The sequence below is a fragment of the Phoca vitulina genome, unplaced genomic scaffold, assembly GCF_004348235.1.
Source record: "Phoca vitulina isolate PV1807 unplaced genomic scaffold, GSC_HSeal_1.0 scaffold16, whole genome shotgun sequence".
Lineage (NCBI taxonomy): Eukaryota > Metazoa > Chordata > Mammalia > Carnivora > Phocidae > Phoca > Phoca vitulina.
The window spans coordinates 14,178,955-14,197,761 of NW_022589719.1; the positions used below are offsets into that span (position 1 = coordinate 14,178,955).

The 18,807-nt window shown below is 49.1% G+C and overlaps 1 protein-coding gene across 2 annotated transcripts in view; it reads left to right on the top strand.

Annotated features, from left to right (window-relative positions):
• Nucleotides 1–7,445: 7,445 nt before the first annotated feature.
• Nucleotides 7,446–18,807, top strand: part of CD44 (CD44 molecule (Indian blood group)) — an 88,542-nt gene continuing 77,180 nt past the window's right edge. The window contains exon 1 of one of the 2 annotated variants that reach the window (XM_032413896.1): nt 7,446–7,705. In XM_032413896.1, the coding sequence (XP_032269787.1) occupies nt 7,639–7,705 (67 nt within the window). In that variant the 5' untranslated portion in view covers nt 7,446–7,638. The remainder of the gene's footprint in view (nt 7,706–18,807) is intronic. The other variant, XM_032413898.1, reaches the window with a different exon arrangement.

Below are 18,807 nucleotides of genomic sequence, written 5' to 3' on the forward strand. Positions count from 1 at the left end.
AGAGTGTTTAATTGCTGGCATAAGATCTTCTACTGTTCTCTTTCCCTGATGCAGCAATTCTGTTAACATGGAGATGCCGTAAAATCAAACCCCTCAGAATCACTGAGTTACTGCTTGGAAGACAGCTGCCTTGAAGAACTGCCTGGACCCACAGGAGACTTAGCATGACAAGAAGTCACTTGGAGGATTGCTTTGAGTCACTGAGATTTTAGTGATGTTGTTACTGCAGCATAACCCGGGACTAACCTGACTAATACAACTTAATATTCCATCCCGATCAGAGATGGCAGATATTGATCATGAGCCTTACCATTGCCTCATCTTGCAGATGTGACATATATTCTTAACGCATCACTGAACTCTTACCTCCAGTGAGCTGTAAAACTTCGGAATCTTCCTCATCGGAGTGACCTAAGCAGTCACTAGTAGTTAATCAGCGCTGGAAAGTGAAGGAAAACCCACCAGAATCATACCACTGAAATCAGCACAGAATCCAAATTCTTACTGTGTACTGCAAGGCCACACAAGAGCAAAAGCTTACCCTCCTTTACAATCTCCTTTCCAACCACTTAACTTGCTCGCTCACTCGCTCACTTAGCTCCAGCCCCACTGGTCTTTTCTCTTCTTCAAACACTCCAAGAATATTCTCATCTCAAAACTTTACATTTGCTATGTCCTCTTTTTTGAAAGTGTTTCTCTAATGTTTTTATATGGCTCAAATGTTACCTCCTCAGACTTTCTTATCCACCTTATTAAATGCACCTTGCACCCTCCCCCGACTTCAGTGACAATAAAACACTGTGGGATTTTTGTGGTTTGTTTTTGTTTTTGTTTTGTTTTGTTTTGCTGTTGGATTCCTACCACTTAGAGTAGTACGTGGGGCAAAGAAGTAACTGGCCAGCCCCGATCTAGACCTTAATCATTTTGAGGAGAGAGGGCGGGTCCCGTTCCTCTTTGGTTTTTCCTTGGTGCTTAGTCCATGTAATGTATACAGTAGAGGTCCAATAAATTCCTGGTGGTTAGAAGACTTTTATTTCCCTTCATATCATGGTAGGTTCATGTCTATGTCTTTTGTCCTTCCTCCACCACTCACACACTCAAGATGTCTCTTCTTTCTCCTTTCCCTTCCCTCACCACATCCTCTCCCAATGAAGTTCAAGTTTCTTTCTCACCCACGCCATGCCTTCTAAAGCCGCAGTCTACTGTGGCTGAGCAACAGGATCCAGCAATAAAACGGGTTTTGGCCTGGCCTCACATCCAAGTTCAGTACCTATAACCTTTTCTGCAGGAGTTAACACTGAGCACCATCCAGACTTGGCTAGAGCGTTATGCCCGTACATCGGAGCCCAGAAGTTTTACCCTTTGGGTGTTTTGAAGAGAAGCAGCTGTTACCATTTGCTGGCTGGAAGGTTTTGCTTTTGAAATAGTCTATGAGGCATGTTCAGGCAGAAGGGCTTTCTGGAGAAGGCCTGGGAAGACCCACCGCTCATTTGAATTGCCATGCAACTGTGGGCAAATCATGAGGGATGCCTAGTTTCTGTAACACTGAAGGAGAAATAGTTGCATTCTTTGGGTATAATTGGATGATAAGGGGGAGGGTTTGTAGATGAGGTCAGGTAGTAAAAAGAGCATGGAACTTAGAATCAGAAGATCTGAGATATAGAGTCAGAAGTCCTGAGTTCAAGACCCAATCGTAGGCACAACCCCCAGCCATCTGAGCCTCTCCTTACTCTCTTGTAAAACTGAGTGATGCCCTCCTACATTCATCAAGGCTCTTTGGTTGCAACAGAAACCAGCTTAAGCTAACACAAGGAAATAAAAAGGGTATATTATGAGGACATCAGGGTAGGTCACAGAAGTCACAGGCAAGAATGCAGTCAAGTGTCAAGAATGGACGAGATTTCTACATAAAGTCACACACCACTGATTCAAATTTCATCTTCAGAAATTCACATTTCTAAATTAGCTACCACCAAATTGTGGGACTTGACCTATTGGCATACTATCTTAACTTCCAAAGCTCTGTAGAAGACCATTTTGCGCCTGACATGGACACATCTAGAATCCAGAGGCACCTTGGCCCCCTTGGCATTTCTAGGGTGCACCAGCCACACAGGTCCCCTTATTTGCTATAATTTGAAAGCCTTAGAAATGAAAAAGCCTCAGCTCTGTAATTACACTTGGTTAGCTCGAGACTAATTAGTCATTCAATGTCATTTATGTGTCATGAAGATTGCTTCCCAAATTGCCAGTTTATTTAGACTTCACTAATAATTATTTCACAGGAGTTTTTTTAACCACTGTTCATTTGCATGTGTAGAACTCACATGTTGAGAATGAACTAAGAATGGACTTTTTTTTTTTTGAGTTAAAGTTAAATAGGAATGGCACTTTATTGTACCTTGTCAGATCGCTCCTTCTACGGTAAGCAACCCCATGCAAGAACTGAATGTTGTCCCTTTAAAAGCGTCTGGTGGCCTGCTGTGTTTATAATCCTCAAGTCCCATGATTCGGTCCCACCTCCCAGCCTTGCTCCACACACTCCTGCTCACATTTGGTTTAGATTTGACTTTTCCTTTCTTAAGAAGAACAAGATTTATTACTAGTCAGAAGCCAGCAGGCCCCCACATTTAGGAAAAATAAATAAATGAATCCTAGTCTGCCAGAGTGAACCATGCTCAGGTTCCACTGGGTCTTCTGAAAACGGTCACACAGATTAGATCCTGCTGCTTGCATGTGTCTAGAAAGTGTCAGCTTGTCCAAATGCTTCTATCCGTTAGCTCATGTGATTCCTGAAGTCACCCTCTGAAGTGTTTTGGGAGGAAAAGGAACAGGTCATTCATGCATTATTTAATGCTTTTTTATTGAGAAAGGTGTATCTGCCAGAGACAGGGGATTGTCAGGAACTGAGAGCTGGTATTCACAGTGTCTAAGACAAACAAGTCCCTGTCCTCAGGTAGCTTAGCGATTGAGGGGTCATTGAGCCCTCCCATGATGAGGCCTTCTTTCACTTACTACTCACAGCAGACTGTGAGAGAGGTCTTATTAACCTCATTTTGTAGATGAGATAACCAAAACTCCCAGAGGTCAAGTGACCTAACTAAGGTCATCCGGCTGATCAGGGACTGAGCCATAGCTCAGATCTGGGCTTCCTCAATCCATGGGCTGCCAATTGTGTCCTGAATTCTTATCCAATAGTGTGACCTCATGTCAACTTGGATCAATTTAAGGTCTCTTTTCCAGTTTCCCACATCCTTGGGTTGGGCTTAGAAAGGTAAATGGTGCAACGCACAACAGATACTGAGCCTCTCAACTTAGTAACTTTAAGGATTTAAACTTTATAGAGGCTCCAAGCGGAGCAGGGAATGTCTTTGTGAGACTGGGGGTCTTGGTGGGGGGGTGGCGGTGGTGTATGGGTAGGAAGAGGATGACATGGTTCTTTCAGAGAGGTGGTCCAGGAATTCCCAAAGGTTGGCCTTGACTCAGTCAATCGCTAGGTCAGTTTGAAATGAGTCACTTGTGGCGTGGGGGCAAACAACCTCAGTCCCTCACTAAACTATCGGGAAGCAGGCCCGCAAAGTATTTCCTCCTGGGAGAATAATCCTAATTACAACCCCTAGAATTTGCATGGCCCTCTAGAGTTTGCAAAACATGTTCACACCTGTTACCTCATCTGCTGATTATTAACTGCACAGAGGCCAAAGGGACCAAGGTTCGAGAAGACCGAGTCAAGTGGTCTTTATGTATTTTTTCCAAAGTCACCTCCTTTGTCAGAATGAAATCTCACACAGTAGTCTAGTGTATAAAATTGATGAGATTGGGAGTCATCATTGGGATGGGGACGGGGTGGGGGGGAGGCACAGCCCACGCTGAAGCCTTTGCTTGGACCCCTGCGTCTGTTCCTGAGGGGTCTCCCAGGAACCTGCAACTTCCACGAAACCCAACGAGAAACAGTGTTGCAGTGAACATCCATCCCATTTCACTCGCCTCCTCTGAAAAAAGAGAGCTGAAGGCCCCGGAGCTAACCAGAGAAGTCCAAGGTCAATCCTGAGCCAATGCCCTCTCCTTGCAACTCACCAGGGCTGCTTTCTCAGTGGGTAGAGTCTGAAGATCTTCCTGGGGGCCAGTCTGCACCCCGGTGTCTCAGGAAGGTGTCCTCTTGGTGACAGACATCTCAGCCACTACTTGCCCGCTTTCCAGGTGGGGCTCGGGGTCACCCTGGGAATCGTGGAGCCGGCGGCAGAGTGGTTGCGGAGTAGGAGTAGGGCCAGTAATCTGTCAGCCCCAAACACTCTCCCTGGGAATGCAAGCAGAGCAGCCTCTGGTCAGGCAGGCTCTCCCCAACTCAAAACCTTACACGGAACTGGAGAGTGGTCATTATTGGCTGAATGTTTGTTTCCCCCAAATTTACATTTTGGATTCTTTTTTTTTTTTTTTTAAGATTTTTATTTATTTGACAGAGAGAGACACAGAGAGAGAGGGAACACAAGCAGGGGGAGTGGGAGAGGGAGAAGCAGGCTTCCCACGGAGCAGGGAGCCCGATGTGGGGCTCGATCCCAGGACCCTGGGACCATGACCCGAGCTGAAGGCAGATGCTTAACAACTAGCCACCCAGGCGCCCCATACATTTTGGATTCTTAACCCCCAGTGAGATGGTACTTGGGGGTAGGGACTTTGAGAGGTAATTAGGTCCGGGGGGTGGAGCCCTTATAAATGGGATTAGTGCCTTTATGAGAAGGACCTGGGAGCAAGCTTGCCCCCCCCCCCCCCCCCCCCCCCCCCGCGCTCAGTCTCAGTCTCCGTCTCTCCCTCCCTCTCTCCCTCTCCGTTCCTCTCTCATTGTCTCCACCCCCCTCTCTGTCTCCCTCCCTCTCAGTCTCTGTCCCTCCCCATCATGTGAGGATAGAAGACAACCATCTGCAAACCAGGAAGAGTGTTGTCAGCAGAATCCAGCCCTGCTGGCCCCCTGATCTGGGACTTCCCAGCCTCCCGAACCATGAGAAATAACTATGTGTTGTTTAAGCCCCCCATCTGTGGTATTCAGCTATGGCAGCCAGGCCCGGCCAAGCGCAATTCTGTAAATGTCCTGAGGGCTACCGGCTGGTTGAAAGGGAACTCTTACTTTAGGTGTATCTTAGCACAATAATAATAGTAGTAACAATAACAACAGCAGCAACAACAACAACAACAATAATTAAACTTATATTGGCTCCCTATTTCCTAAGGGTCAAGTTCAAACTCCCGGGCACAGTCAATGACCTGAGCCGGGGCCACCTGTTTGCTGTCCTCCTCTCAACATCTTCATCTATTCGAATATTCAAGCCACTGTAAACTGCTCTCCATTGCCTGAACAAGTCATGTGCTTTCACTTTTCTGCGCTCACTCACAATTTTGCTTTTAGTCATAATAACAAACACATCTATGGTGCTTACTATATGCATATACATACATATATCTAGGGCTTAATAAGTGCAGGACGTTTGAGTCATTTAATCTTCCCCAAGTCTATGAAGTAGATACTGTTATTTAACCCCATGTTAGACATGAGACAACTGAGGCACAGAGAGGCTAATTTACTTGTTTAAGGTCACCAAGGCAAGGTATGAAGCCAGGCACTCTGGCTCCTGAATCCTTGCTATTAGTCACTGCAGAGTACTGCCCGTGGATGGTGGATGCCTTGTCCTTGCAGTTTTTCTGAAGAATTCCTCCTCCTCCTTTAAGACCTGGCTCAAATATCACCTCCACTGTGAAGCCCCCCTGGTGTTCCCCCAGGAAAGGGTGGGACTCTCTTCTCTAGGATGGCTAGCACTCTGCTCATGGGTATTTTGCAGCGCATTTCCTATTATGTGCTAACAGCCGGCTTGTGAGTCTGATTCTCTACCAAACTGTGGGGCCCCTGAAGATAGGGCAGATCTTACTTATCTTGATACCCCTGAGCACTCACTACATGTTTGATGAATAAAGGATGGCTGCATGCACTTTCTCTCAATTTTTCAATTTCTTCCCATAAATAACAAAATCAAAAGGGAATTGCTCTGGCTCAGAAATTCTGTAATGGCTCCTTCAGGATCTTGCCACGGTCACTGACAACATTACCTTTTCCTGTGTACCCCACCGGGCAAGAAGGCCATTCAGCTACACTTTTGGTGGTCCACATCAACAATAAATACTGCTTTTGATTTTCAAATATGAAATCACCGTATGTTATAGGTAGATATGAAATTATAATGCAAAGAATGATTTTTCTAACTCAAAATGCCTCTCCTGAAGAATAAGACAATCTTCCTTCCCTTTCTGAGATGTATTGGTTAGGACGGAGGAGGGAAAATGGATTAATGTTTGCATAGATAGGAGTCTAAACAGGAGCAAGAGAGGATGGGTGGATGTATGGTGGATGTGAGGTTGGAGAAAATGGTGAATGGATATGTGGATGATGGGTGGACGGACGATGGATAGATCCACTGATGAACCGATGTGGCTGGCTGGCTGGAGAAGAGGACAGTACATGGAGGGATGTAGGTTTATGAAGACACGTGGAAAAGGATGTATGGGAAGGTGGAGGAGCAGTTGTATGGGAGGGTGATCAGAAGAATAAGTGGTTGGATGGATGGATGGATGATTGGATGGATGGAAGGGAGGAAGAAAGGATGTGTGGTTGGATAAGTGGATGGAAGGGAGGATGGGTAGATGTGTGAGCCCTGGAGGGGTGTGAGGAAAGATGGGTAGACAGGTGAATAGGCGGGTGGAAGGATGTTTGGGAAAATGAATGAGTATGGGTGACTGGATGGATGAATGGGTGGATGGACCCACGTGCCAGCCTGGGACTGGAAGCTGACACATGGGTTGGAGGAGGGAACTAGCAACCCCAAGGCTGGTCATCCTTAGCTTTCTCTGAGCAGCCCTGATAAAAAGCAAAACTCCACCAGAGCCAGGAGAACTTCGCTTCTCTTTCAGGGGAAGGAGGAGCTCGTCCTCTCCCCCTGGGAAGAACCACAAACTCCTGATCCCTCCTGCCCACCGTGAGCACGGGAGCACCCCTATCCATGCAGGACCTCCTCGCCAGGAGGCCATCTCTTCTCCCAGAATATCCAACTGCCTCTGAAACCCAGAGACATCACTCCCCAGCCCGATTCACAGAGAAACTCAGCAGAGAGGAGGGGTCGGAGGCTGAACCTGAGGCGGCTAGGTTTCCGGACCCAGTCATCCCCCTTGCGGGTCCTGAGGCCGCCCTCCCAGCGGGCCGGGAGCAGACACCGGTGCGTCCCGGGGCGCACGGGCACCCCGGCCCTCCCGGCGCCCGCCCAGGCCGCCCCGATTTACGGTCTCGGGCGAGCTCGGGGCGGGGGCGGAAGGGCCAGCGCAGGGGAGGGCTGCTGCGTCTTTAAACCTCTGCCGGCTGCTTAGTCACAGCCCCCTCGCTTGGGTGTGTCCTGCGCTCGCTCCCTCCTCCCTCTTAGGTCACTCTTTCAGCCCTTGAATAAAAACTGCACCCAACTTCCCAGGCGCCCTCATTGCCCAGCCGGACCCCCAGCCCCCGATAGGTTCGGTCCGGCCCGCTCGCCCCGTGTTCCGCCGGCCCCCGCCCAGCGCACCGGACCCTCCGGCGCCCCGCGCTCGCTCTCTCGGTTCGCTCGCACCATGGACAAGTTTTGGGGGCGCTTAGCTTGGGGACTGTGCCTCCTGCAGCTGAGCCTGGCGCAGATCGGTGAGTGCCGCGGGGGGCAGCGGGAGGGAGTGGCCGGGGCGGCCCGGAGGGACCCAGCAGCCACCTGGCTGAATTGGCCCCGGGGACCGGAGGCGAGTGGGCAGCGAGCCGCGTGGATTTGGTTCAGGAGAGCGGGGCTAGGATTTGCGCTAAGCCCTTGGAGAGTGTGCTGGTGGGAAGCACCGTTTTGTTGAAAGGAAAAGAAAAAGAGCGAGGAAAAGTTGGCTGCGCAGGCTGCCGGCGCGCGGTTTTGGGTGAGGTCGCTGGGGCCGGAGCACAAGGCAGAAAGTAACTGTACTCCTGGGTGCGCGCACCCGTGTCTGGACGAACAGGCTCGTGCGCCCAAGGGCGCTGGAGCCTGGCTGGGCTGTGGCCGGGCAGGGCCGAGCTAGGCGGGGCAGGGGCTGTTGGCCAGGTGGCCGGAGAGATGGTGGTGGGACGGCTGGTGGCAATGAGCTTTCCAGAAAGGGGTGCGGGCGCCCTGCAGCTCCCCACTGCGCCTGGGTTCCAAAGCTCTTACAGTTGGCTCCAGTCACTGCCTATCTAGCGCTTGTGGGAACTTGAACCAGCTCTGTGAGGTTCTGGGTTTCCACGAGGTGCCAGCCTGGGGCAGGGACTGTGAGGAGGAAAGGCAGTGACTGAGCCAGCTACTCAGTCCTTGCAAACCTCCTGCTTCTGCCAATCAGTTAGGGGAAATCCAGACAGTAATGTGGCTCACATTCCCTGCCTGGCAGCCTCAGAGCAGGGAGGGGAGCCTGGGCATCGGGGTGGTGTTAGGGACCCTGGAGCTGGGGCTAACGTACCCCAACCAAACAGGGTCTGTATCTTCAGTGGCTTTGGAGTGGGTGGCGGCGTGTTAGGTATTCTGGTGAGACTGAACTCCAAGCGTTCCTTCCCTTTGTCTATATACATACAGATAATTACATGGCTGATTTGCTTATTGCTAGCAAAATTAGTTTTTCTTTTAAGAAGTGCCAGCTGGGTCATTAAGACAGCTCAGCCTATGGTTAATTCTACTCAGCAAGTATTTATTAAACCCCACTCTGGGGGTACCAAGAAAGTAAAGACACAGTCTTACCTGGGTACTTTAGGCTGGGGCTAAGTGAGGATCGAAGATTTAGATTCGTGAGACAGAAATAAAAATGATGATAATAATCATACTAATAGAAGAAATGCCAACACCAGCCCCCGTTTGCTGCACACTTTCACGGTGCTGGGCGCTGTGCTGAATCTTTACAAGCGTTAACCTTATTTTATGCTCACGGTAAACCAGTGAGCAGTGTCCTGTTACTAGCCCTGTTTTACAGGAGGGAAACAAACCGAGGCTCAGAGAAGTTAAGTAACTTGTCAGTTTTCACACAGCCAGAAGGATTGGTGCGCATGTGAATTTAGGTCCATGAGCCTATGCTTAGTGGGAATATGTTAGATTGTATGTATGGCCCAGACGTACTTGGAAAGAGTTTGAGGACAGAGGGTTGAGGTGGACCAGAGGCCATCGAGGAGGCTTCCAAGGCGAACTGAGCTCCCAACAAGCCCTTGAAAGGCAAAAACGCTCGGGATGCCAGAGAAGAGAAAATCTGGAGTGCAGGGAGAGCCCTGGGTCCGCCCTTCCCTGGGAGCTCCAGGGAAGTTTCTTTGTGTATTACCGTCCAGTGATGTCTTCTGCTTTGTTTCTGAGGATCCTGATTTCTGACTCCTTCCAACCGGTCTCCCTGATTCTTCTGAAGGGCCCCATCCCCAAATATTTGATGCTGTCCTGACCCTTGAGGTTCTCCTGGAGACCAGAAGGCTCACTCCTGCCCCACGTTTTCATGGTCCTTTGGGGCAGCATCATTTGGAGGAAGCATGAAAAAGTGCCAGGGGCTTGGCTTTCATGTGCTTGTAACGTTGTTTGGAGGGAACTGAGACTTGGAAGGGAGACGTGACTTAGCAGCTCCGCTGGGCAGGCAGAGAGGGGAAGGAGGAAGAGGAGCTGGGGCGGGGGTGTGGGCAGTACCTTTGCCCTAGTGCCCCAGTGTGGGGGGTTAGTAAGGAGGGAGGCCTCCAAAAGACAAGGAAACTTTGGAAAGGAGCAAAATTTGGGGAGGAAGAAGGGCTCCATCCTCCATTCGGAAAGCAAAAAATAAAGAAATGGCCAACATTGGACCCAGAAACTAAGTTGGAGAACAGACACTTTGAATTCGGTGTCATATGCAGGGGGGAAGAAAGTGGCCCTGGGTACCCTGGGTCGAGGGCAAGGGGATGAGCCCTCCCACATCTCCCCTCCTCCTCTCCTCACTGCTTGGGAATTGCGCCCCTGGTGTTGAGAAAGAGGGGTGCATCTGAGAGCTCTGGAGCTTGGGGGTGGCTGGGGGCCCTTCTGCTCCCCGCGAGCATGAGAGACCCCTCTTCCTGGGAGTTAGGGCTTGGGCTTTGTCTTCCCAGGTGGAGAAGCAAGAAATCCATCACTGCTGGGGTTAACATCAATTAATTCAGTTGTTCCCCAGATAGACATTGGGCATCTTATTTCCTGCCAAGGCGCAGGGCCAAGTAGGTGTGCCTGAGGCTGGCAGCCAGTAGGAAAAGGTTCCATTTTCTTCCAAATTGCCCCACGCAGGAGCAGCATAGGCAGCATGAAATTCTTAACTTATGACAGATCCCCTTCTATTCATTCAAGAAATATTTCTTGACTCATTGCCGTAGACTCAGCAATGGGGACTCCAAGGACCATTTAGAGAAACCCTCCTTTTTCCCATGGAGGAAACAGATCCTGAAAAAGAGGGAGGGGTGACTTTCCCTCTTGCAGACAGACTGAGGGCCAGACCTTTTCCAGCCACGGGTCTCTGAAACACCCCTATCATCCAGGACGGTAATGAGCGCCCCCTCCCCGCCCCGCCCCTGCAGTGGACAAAACACTAGTTTCACACCTTAAATGCTACATTAAACATTCACTACATTTTTTATTTTACCCTACAATATATCCAGTTTGAGTTTAATAAAAGAATAATGATATATACTTCTTATCACAAAGCAAAGTTGCTTCTCGAAGCCTCGCACTGCTACGGCAAGGAAGAGTGGTAAGTCCCAGGAAATGCCATTTAGGGAGCATCAGCTCTGTGACAGGTATTCAGCCAGGGGGGTTGAATAGGTTCTTCTATATAAGCCTCATGACAGTCCTGTATATGGTTAGCACTTTCTTAACCCCATTTTCTAGATGAAGAAATGGAGGCTCAGGGAGGCGGCATGACAAGGACACACAGCTAGTAAATGGTGGAGTTGGGGTCTCCCGTTGTCTAACGTTGGAGTGTTAGACTCCAATGCTTATGCTCCTTTGATTCATTACTTGGGAAGTTGTGTGTGTATGTGATTCCCTCCCTGTCCCATGTGACCAGCTAACGTGAAGCCTGGTGTGAATGGCTTCTCGCTCCCCCACCTGGCAGGCTGTGGACTCTTGGCTGCCCTACCCTGCCCTACCCTGGACTGTGTCTCCCCAGGCTTGGCCACAGCTGTCAAGAGATGCCAACCTAGTTATTTGTTACTAAAATAAGTCAATTGCCTTATCAGAGTTCAGCTGCCCTTCTAGACATGCTCTCATTTGCAGGCTTGGGAAAAAAGGGAGAGGCTGCTCCTCATCTAAGAGACAAGTTAGGGCAATGCCCTCTGCCTGAAAATTAAGGAAGAGCCCCTGCAGAGTTCCTCACCCTAACCTGCAAGCAATCTAGATGCATTAACCCAGCAGGACCCTCATCACACACTCCGTGGAGGCCCCCGGTGTTTGGCAGGTTGTACGTGGCCCAGCGAGGGAAAGCCTTGAGGACCCAGGTGGTGGGCTGACACGGTTTTCTACAAAAGTCAAGGATCTTGAACAGAAAGCCAGTATGGAGCTCGAGGTGATAGGCGGCCACCCAAGTGAGATTTCAGATCAGTCTACGGCGTCCAGGCTGATGGTTCTAAGCTGGGGTTCCCTGACACAGTGGAGGTGGTGGGAGGTAAGCTGGGCTTCCCCAGCAGTGGGTCCTGGCTGTGGCTGGGGCTGGGCTCTGCCGAGGCTGTGGCTGGGACCCCTCTGGGCTGGGGCCGGGGCTCAGCTAGGGCTGAGACAGAGGCTGCACTCTCCCCAGCCCCTCAGTTCAGCCAGCTCCACCCAGAGCCTGAAAAGGAAGTGACTCGTGCAGAGCGAGCAGAAGCATGGCAGATGCTGTCAGACAAAGCATGGTTCTCAAAGGGGATCTTTTCTGCTTCAGAAAGAAATTCTGGGGGATTGCACAGCGAGAAGCTGATGACTCAATTTCCTTTGTGTCTCTGCTATTTAATAGGAAGCACACCAGTGTTCTTTAGAATGATCAGGGTAGGCTACTGCCTCCTACCTTAAATTCGAACCCCACTTTTCACTCCCTTGGTAAGTTGAAGTTTTTCTTAAATTGCGTCCTCCCCCCAAAGCTGGCCATCAAGGGTTTGGGAAGCCAGACCAACCTGACAGTGTTAGGAAGGGGTGTTTTCTAGTTTGTGGTTGTGGAATCTGGCTTGGCATGGATAAAGTGATTGTGCATGCCAAATTTCCCAGGAGAGTCAGGATTTCCAATGTGCAAACACTCTACCAGTTGACACATAGTATATATTTTGACTAAGGGTCTCTATATTTTTCTACCAATGAGTGTATGGCTTCGTGTGATTAGGAGTCAAAAACTTTGCAAGACGTTTCGCATAAATGAATTCACGGCTTTACAACCCCTTCATCAGTCTAGGGTCCGATTAAATTGACATTTGGTTCAGAAAACGTGCAGAAATATTTGGGAGAAATATTTCATATTCCTCTGCTCTCCCCTTCCTGATCACCCCACTATGTGAAGTACCAAGACAAGCTACCTATTTGATTCTTGCTGGCTGGACGTAGGCATACACACATTGTGGGTGTGCTTGTAAGTCTTTATGTGTCTGAGCCCATGCATCTACCCCTAATTGCTGGTCAATCCTTAAGCATGTATCAGGTGTCTTCTGTGGGTCCCACACTGTGCTGGGTACTACAAGGGAATTGCATGGATGACTCTGGCCAAAAACCTTGTGGTTTTATGTGTAGAACACAGTGCACCTGACTGACAGGCTAATGGCATTGTTGAGCTGACAACCAGCAAGGAAGGCTGGAGGAATCAAGGGAGAGGAGGTGGCAGTAGGAACAAGATAGGATTTGAATCTATGAAGAAGCAGGAATGAAAACAGGGTGTGATTCTTTCTTTACCCTGCTATTTATCTACCCACTCTCGAATACGTTAGTTAACCAGCCCAGAGAGTCAACAAACATTTTCGCAGTGCCCACTCGCCGCGCCAGCTAGCTAGGCACTGGGGGGCTCCCTGTCAGAAGGCCACGGTCGTCGCCCCTGAGTAGCTAGCACGCGGTGTGCTATGTGGTTTCCTGGGTACCGGCTGGCCGTATATCTCTGGCTTCCACATACTAGATTCGGGTCGTGCACTGCCCCACTCAAATTGTGACAACCTCAAATGCCTCCAGACATTGCCAAATTGGTGGTGGTGGTGGGTAAAGTCACCTCACGTTGAGAATCTGGGGTCGTAGGATGGCAGCCACTCTAGTAAGCTCACCTCTGACAATGTGGTATCTGCTTCTCATAGGGCCCCATCGGGCTAGTAGGGGCCCCCTAGCCTCACAGAGCTAAAATTAATTAGCCTTGAAGCTGCGCAGTAAAATCATGCAGGGAAGCCTTTTTCACTTTGGGGGCCAAGGGGCGCTAATGACTTTCTCACTTCTCAAAGGGGGAAAACCCAAAACCTGACATGCTTTCTCTTATCTGTCTTCTAGCACTGTGGGAGCCCCCTGACATCAGGGATTATGTCACATTCGTTTCGTGTGTGTGTGGTTCCAGATCCAAGGGTTGGCCCTAGTTCCCAGTAACTGTTGAACTCAAGTGAATATCCAGAATACAGAAATAACCTGATCCTATATATGGAGGCATGCTGGACCGCATACGTAAGACAGCGAATAGGTCTGTGTGTATATATGGTAACAGTGGTGACGGATGTTTTGCTCAGGGCAGGGGTGAGAACGGTGCTGGGCTGGTCAGCTGCCCACCACAGGGCTCATGTTCGGTCTGCCCAAACAGGGAGGTCACCCATCTATTTGTGGTTTTGGTGGCTGCTTGCTGTGGCTGGGGACGTCTGTCTCAGGACAGGGTTACTAGCTTCTGGGGCCAAGAAGGGAGTGGGAGCCAGGCAGGATGATGACACCAACCCCCAAATTTAAGCCTCAAAATAAAACCCTCCCCAGCAGCGGCCCACTTGGAGGTCTGGTTATTTTGGAGATGCTGACCTGAGGTTGGACTCCTTGAACACCCCTCTGATCACCCCCCTCCCCCACCATGCCTGCTTCTGGAAGGTGGTGGCAGCTGGGAGAGAAGCAGAAGAGCTTCCCAGAAGATTCTCACCTTCTCTGTGGGTCTCCTGCAGCTCAGGAAGGGGCAAGGCTGCAGGGAAGTCTGCTGTCTGCTGGGGAGCCACACCGGCAACAGCAAACCGTGTCTCCTCTCTGTAGAAGCTTGCCAAGTCTGGAGTTGCCCACAGCTGGGGCAGGTCCTGCCTCCCTGCCCCAGGGATCGTCTGTCCAGGGACACTCGGACACAGGGAGTCAAATGGGGAATGAAGGGATGGGTATTGTGGGGGAAAAGACCATCCCGAAGCCAGATCTTCCTGAGCATGGTGTGCTCCGGCCGCCTGGGTGTGTCCACCCGAGGCAGGTGGCCCTCCTGAGTGCAAGTGTGGGCAGACAGGTCCTGAGTCACCGAGGAGGTGATTTGCAAGACTCAGGCCCCAGAAATCTTCGAGTCTTCAGCTTTTGAGAGTCAAGGTTAATTGCAAAACTCCAGCGGGGAGAGATTATTCACATTTGCTCTGGTGTCACAGCGAGTCTCCTCTGGAGGAGCCTGTCAGTTCATCTTCCCCACAACCTTTCTTGACAGTTAGAGAGAGCTCTTGTACCCTTTGCGCTTGTTTCTTTGCAGTTAGTTGTATATTTTTGAGATTACGATCGGCACAATTAGTAACGACAGTGAATACTTAGAGGGCGCTAACCCCTCTGTTTCCTAGATACTAACTTGTTTAATCCATACACCAACCTTCTGAAGTAGTGCGATTATTATCCCTGTTTTACATATGAGAACACTGAGCCACAGAGAATTTGAGTAACTTGTCCAAGGCCACAGAGCTGGTAAGTGATGGAGCTGAGATTCCAACGGAGGTGCTTCGGCTACTGGGTCCAAGCTCTTAGTCACTGCATTACTGTGCTTCTCTCAGTATGTGAAGATGTCAGAGCCCCCCAGAAACCCGAGTGGTGATGCCTGGTAGTCCTCTGGTTGTTTTCATAAACCCCATTTGGAAATCAGGTGTGGGTTGGGTCATAAGGTCCACAGAGCTAGTCTTGCCCTCCCTTTCTCCACATGATGCCAGAGGAAGGGGATGGAATTGCAGATATGAAGGAGAAAGAAGTTGTCATGGAAACTTCTCCCCATTCATACTCTGAGCAGCTCGTTCATTCCAATTCCTGGATAGAAGTTTTGCTCTCTTCTATGTGATGGGAAGTTGGGGAAGGGGGTAGGATTGAAAAGGATGGTGGATCGAGTTGTTTGTTCATTATCACTTCATAACTTGGTACAAGAGGTGGAAGTTGCTGATGGGGGGTTTCTCCACCATCTAGGACTTTGGCTCGTGAATGGGCAAAGCTGGAAAAGGGGTCAGTCAAATAGCAGGAACGTGTTTGCCCTCAGTGCAAGGGTCCTTGGCCCCAGGGCCTTCTCTCTACCAGTTAGAATGATGAGGGAGGGAGGGAACTGAAAGAGGAGGCCGTCAGGAATCAGGCTACACTCACCCTGGCATAAGGAACTGAGCAAATACTAGAAGTGGGCCCTTCTTCCCAGCCCTTGCTTAAACCTAAAGGTGGCCTGGCTTCTGTGTGGCCCAGCAGATGACTTGTGCATGGGGAGGTGGGGGAGATGGGCAGGGTGTCCTCTGGGTGCTTTGCCTGAGAAACAAGCCACCCGGGAAGGGTGGAGGCAGAGCCCCCTGGGGATGTCTGCCTCGTCTGTGGGCCTGGGCTCAGAGACTCATCACAGATTCCTAACCCATTTGAATTTCACTTGAGCAGGTCTGCAGGGCCTTCTAGGACCCACACACCAGTCACGGATCTAGGCAGCATCTTTTACCACTTCCTCTCTCAAAGAGAACCTGCCGAGGTATTAGGGTGATGACAGTAAAGCCTTGCAGGTGTTCGTCATTATGCAAATTGAGATGCCAAGGAGAAATTAACAATGCCACGCAACCAACACCTGGTCTCCTGCCTTGGGTCTAGAAGGTGGTTTCTGCGCAGGCCCCTGGCCCCAGTCTTCACACACCCCAGAAGTACTAAATGAGGATCTCCTATCTGCCTGTCACAAATGTTGGTATGGCTGAGCGTATGCGGCTCAGGAAGCAGAGTCTAGCAGAACTAGCTGCACACTGTCTTACAGCCTGCAGGTGACCAGGTGATGTCACTGAGCCAGCCCCAGAGCCACCAGTTGGTTGCATGGTCTCATTTTCCTGCAAAGGGAAGACAAGGGTTCAGGTACCGACAAGAGTGCTCGTCACACAGAGGTAGACCAAATGTTGGAGAGGGAAGTGATGCTGCCATAGAAATCTCTTGCCCTGAAGTTCATCTTGGCTGTGGATCTTCTGTGGCCGGACAAGTTGTCTTCCCAATGTCAGCCTTAGAGGGCAGGTATGTCCCTCCGGGCTCACCAGAGTGACTTTTACTTGCCTCTGTTGTCTTGTTTCTCTCTGATAATTCATAAAACCCCCACGAGCATATCTCTATCTAAAAGAATGAAGTTTAAGGGATGCCTCTGGGCTGTGTATGGCCATCTGTTCTCTTTCGCTGGTGAGCAGCAGAGCTCCTTAGGGAAAAGCTCACACTTTATGTACATCATATATTTTTATATTGCGGCAGCCACCAATTGTCAGTTCCCCAATTATAATAGATGCTCAGTAAATACTGGATGACTGACTGAATGGATGAAATTTCTAGATTTGGCAAAGCAATCTTTATCATTTGCCTTTTGTGATTTTTATAGATTCTGGCTAATTCTTTTTCACCCTTTTTTTTCTTTTTGATCTATAGAAACCTTTTAATTTTATTTTTTCTAGTGTCTCTTTTAGTGATCCTCAAACCTCCTTGAAACTGCTTTTCTCTGCATTCTCCCTAATGTGAGTATATCTTTCTTGAAGTTTGACATGTCAGGCAAGGCGGGGGAGGTTCAGAGCTCATTAGGTTTTGTCCAGTAGAACAGGGATCTTGATTTCCTCTAAGTCAGTCTGCTTCTATGCCCCAGCACTTCCTTCCAAATCTGGTCTCCTATATAAAAAAACCCAAGCCTCAAAATCATATTCTCAATGACACTTAGAGAAAAGACATTGGCTTTGGGTCACTCTGTTAAAAAAAGAGGAAGTTGTTTCTTTCAATGGTTTAAAAACCTTCCATTCCAAAGATCACTTGTGTGGAATCAGAGATTTCACGTGGTGCACTGGTAATGAGGAGGTTTGGCTTTGGAGGAGGGCTGTGTAGAAGGAGTAAGGGCTGTGGAAAGAACCAGACCTGAGGTTGATTCCCCTCTCTGCTGCTTCGGAGTGGTGTAAGCTCAGACAGTGTGCACACGTTAAATGTCTAGAACAATGTTTAGCATGTGGTGTCTCGTGCTAAGTGTCTAGCACTTAGAGGTGCCTCAAGAATAGAAATGACTATTATATTATTCTATTTTACTTTGCTGAACAAACATTTCACCCTTATTTACCTCCAATTTTCCATGTATAAAATGAGAGGGTTGGATTCTAGTTGATCTGTAAAATCCTTTCCAGGCCTCATGTTCTATAAATCCACCACTCTGTGGGCCACGAACACCTAAGCCTCATAAAACTTAATGGAAAGAATAACATGACCATAATGCAGTGCCAAAAAAAAAAAAAAGTGATGCCTGGTTTGTATTAAATGTCAGAAGTGAATTATTAATCCATGCCAGAAACAAGCCTATTGACCCAGTTGTACTCTAAACCCCAGTGGGGAAGCATGATTCTTAGGAACAAGGTGCTTTGTTCAGAGGATTCAACTGAATCCTCTCAACCACTTGGGAATGGGCAGATGAAGAAGCTTGGGCCAGAGAAGTTAGAAACATGTCTCAGTCACACAGCTAAAACTGCAGGAAGCCAGTCCTGGGATTACCTGCAGGATCTGAATGCAATACCTTTTCCATAAACTGTACTTTAAAAACACATTCCTTCAAGTGATCATAAAAGCCAACCTGTGAAGAGGAGAAAAGATTATGTCCTTTACTCTCAAAGCTCCATGAGTAATGTGGATTTCTCAGCTTCCCTTAAGGGAATGCTGTAGCATGTTGGTGCAAAATGAACCACACTATTCAGCCAAAGCAGTGTGTAGAGGGTGAGCTTTAGTATCTTATGGAAAATAACTAGGGTGGCCATGAGAAGCTAAAAAAAAAAGAGGCAAACAAAACAAACAAATATATTATATATATACCAAGGCATTGGGCATGGCAGACCTTTGAGATGGCAAGTTGCTGGTTCTACTGAGAACATTCCAGATTCCTGCTAAAATATTTATTTCTTTTTCATAAACCCAGAGAAGCTCTTTTTGCTCAGGAAAAGGAAAGAAGGAAGGACGGGAGGGAGAGAGAGAGATCGAGAGACAAGGAAAAAAGGAAGTCCTAAAGATGGCACTACTTAGGAGTTTGCCAAAATGGGTCAGGGACTAAATGCCCTGTTAGAGTTCTGACCTTCTGTCAGTCCCTTAAAGTCCTTACTGAGATCACATCCATCCAGGGTGTGCCCATTTCATATCTGTTTGGGATCCACCGACCAGAAACCGAAATAAAATACCAGAAGGGCTCTGTTCTCTTGTACGCAATGCCCTCAATTATCGCTTGGTCATCGTGCCTCCAGCCCATCCTGTAGACACCGCTTCTAGGAGAAGTGACAACCGCATACAGCCCAGCGGGGGTTTGCCATTTCTCCCCCTTAGTCACAGAAGGACTGTGGGCAAGATTCGTCCCTTATGGTTTGCCTGTTTCTCCAGTTGT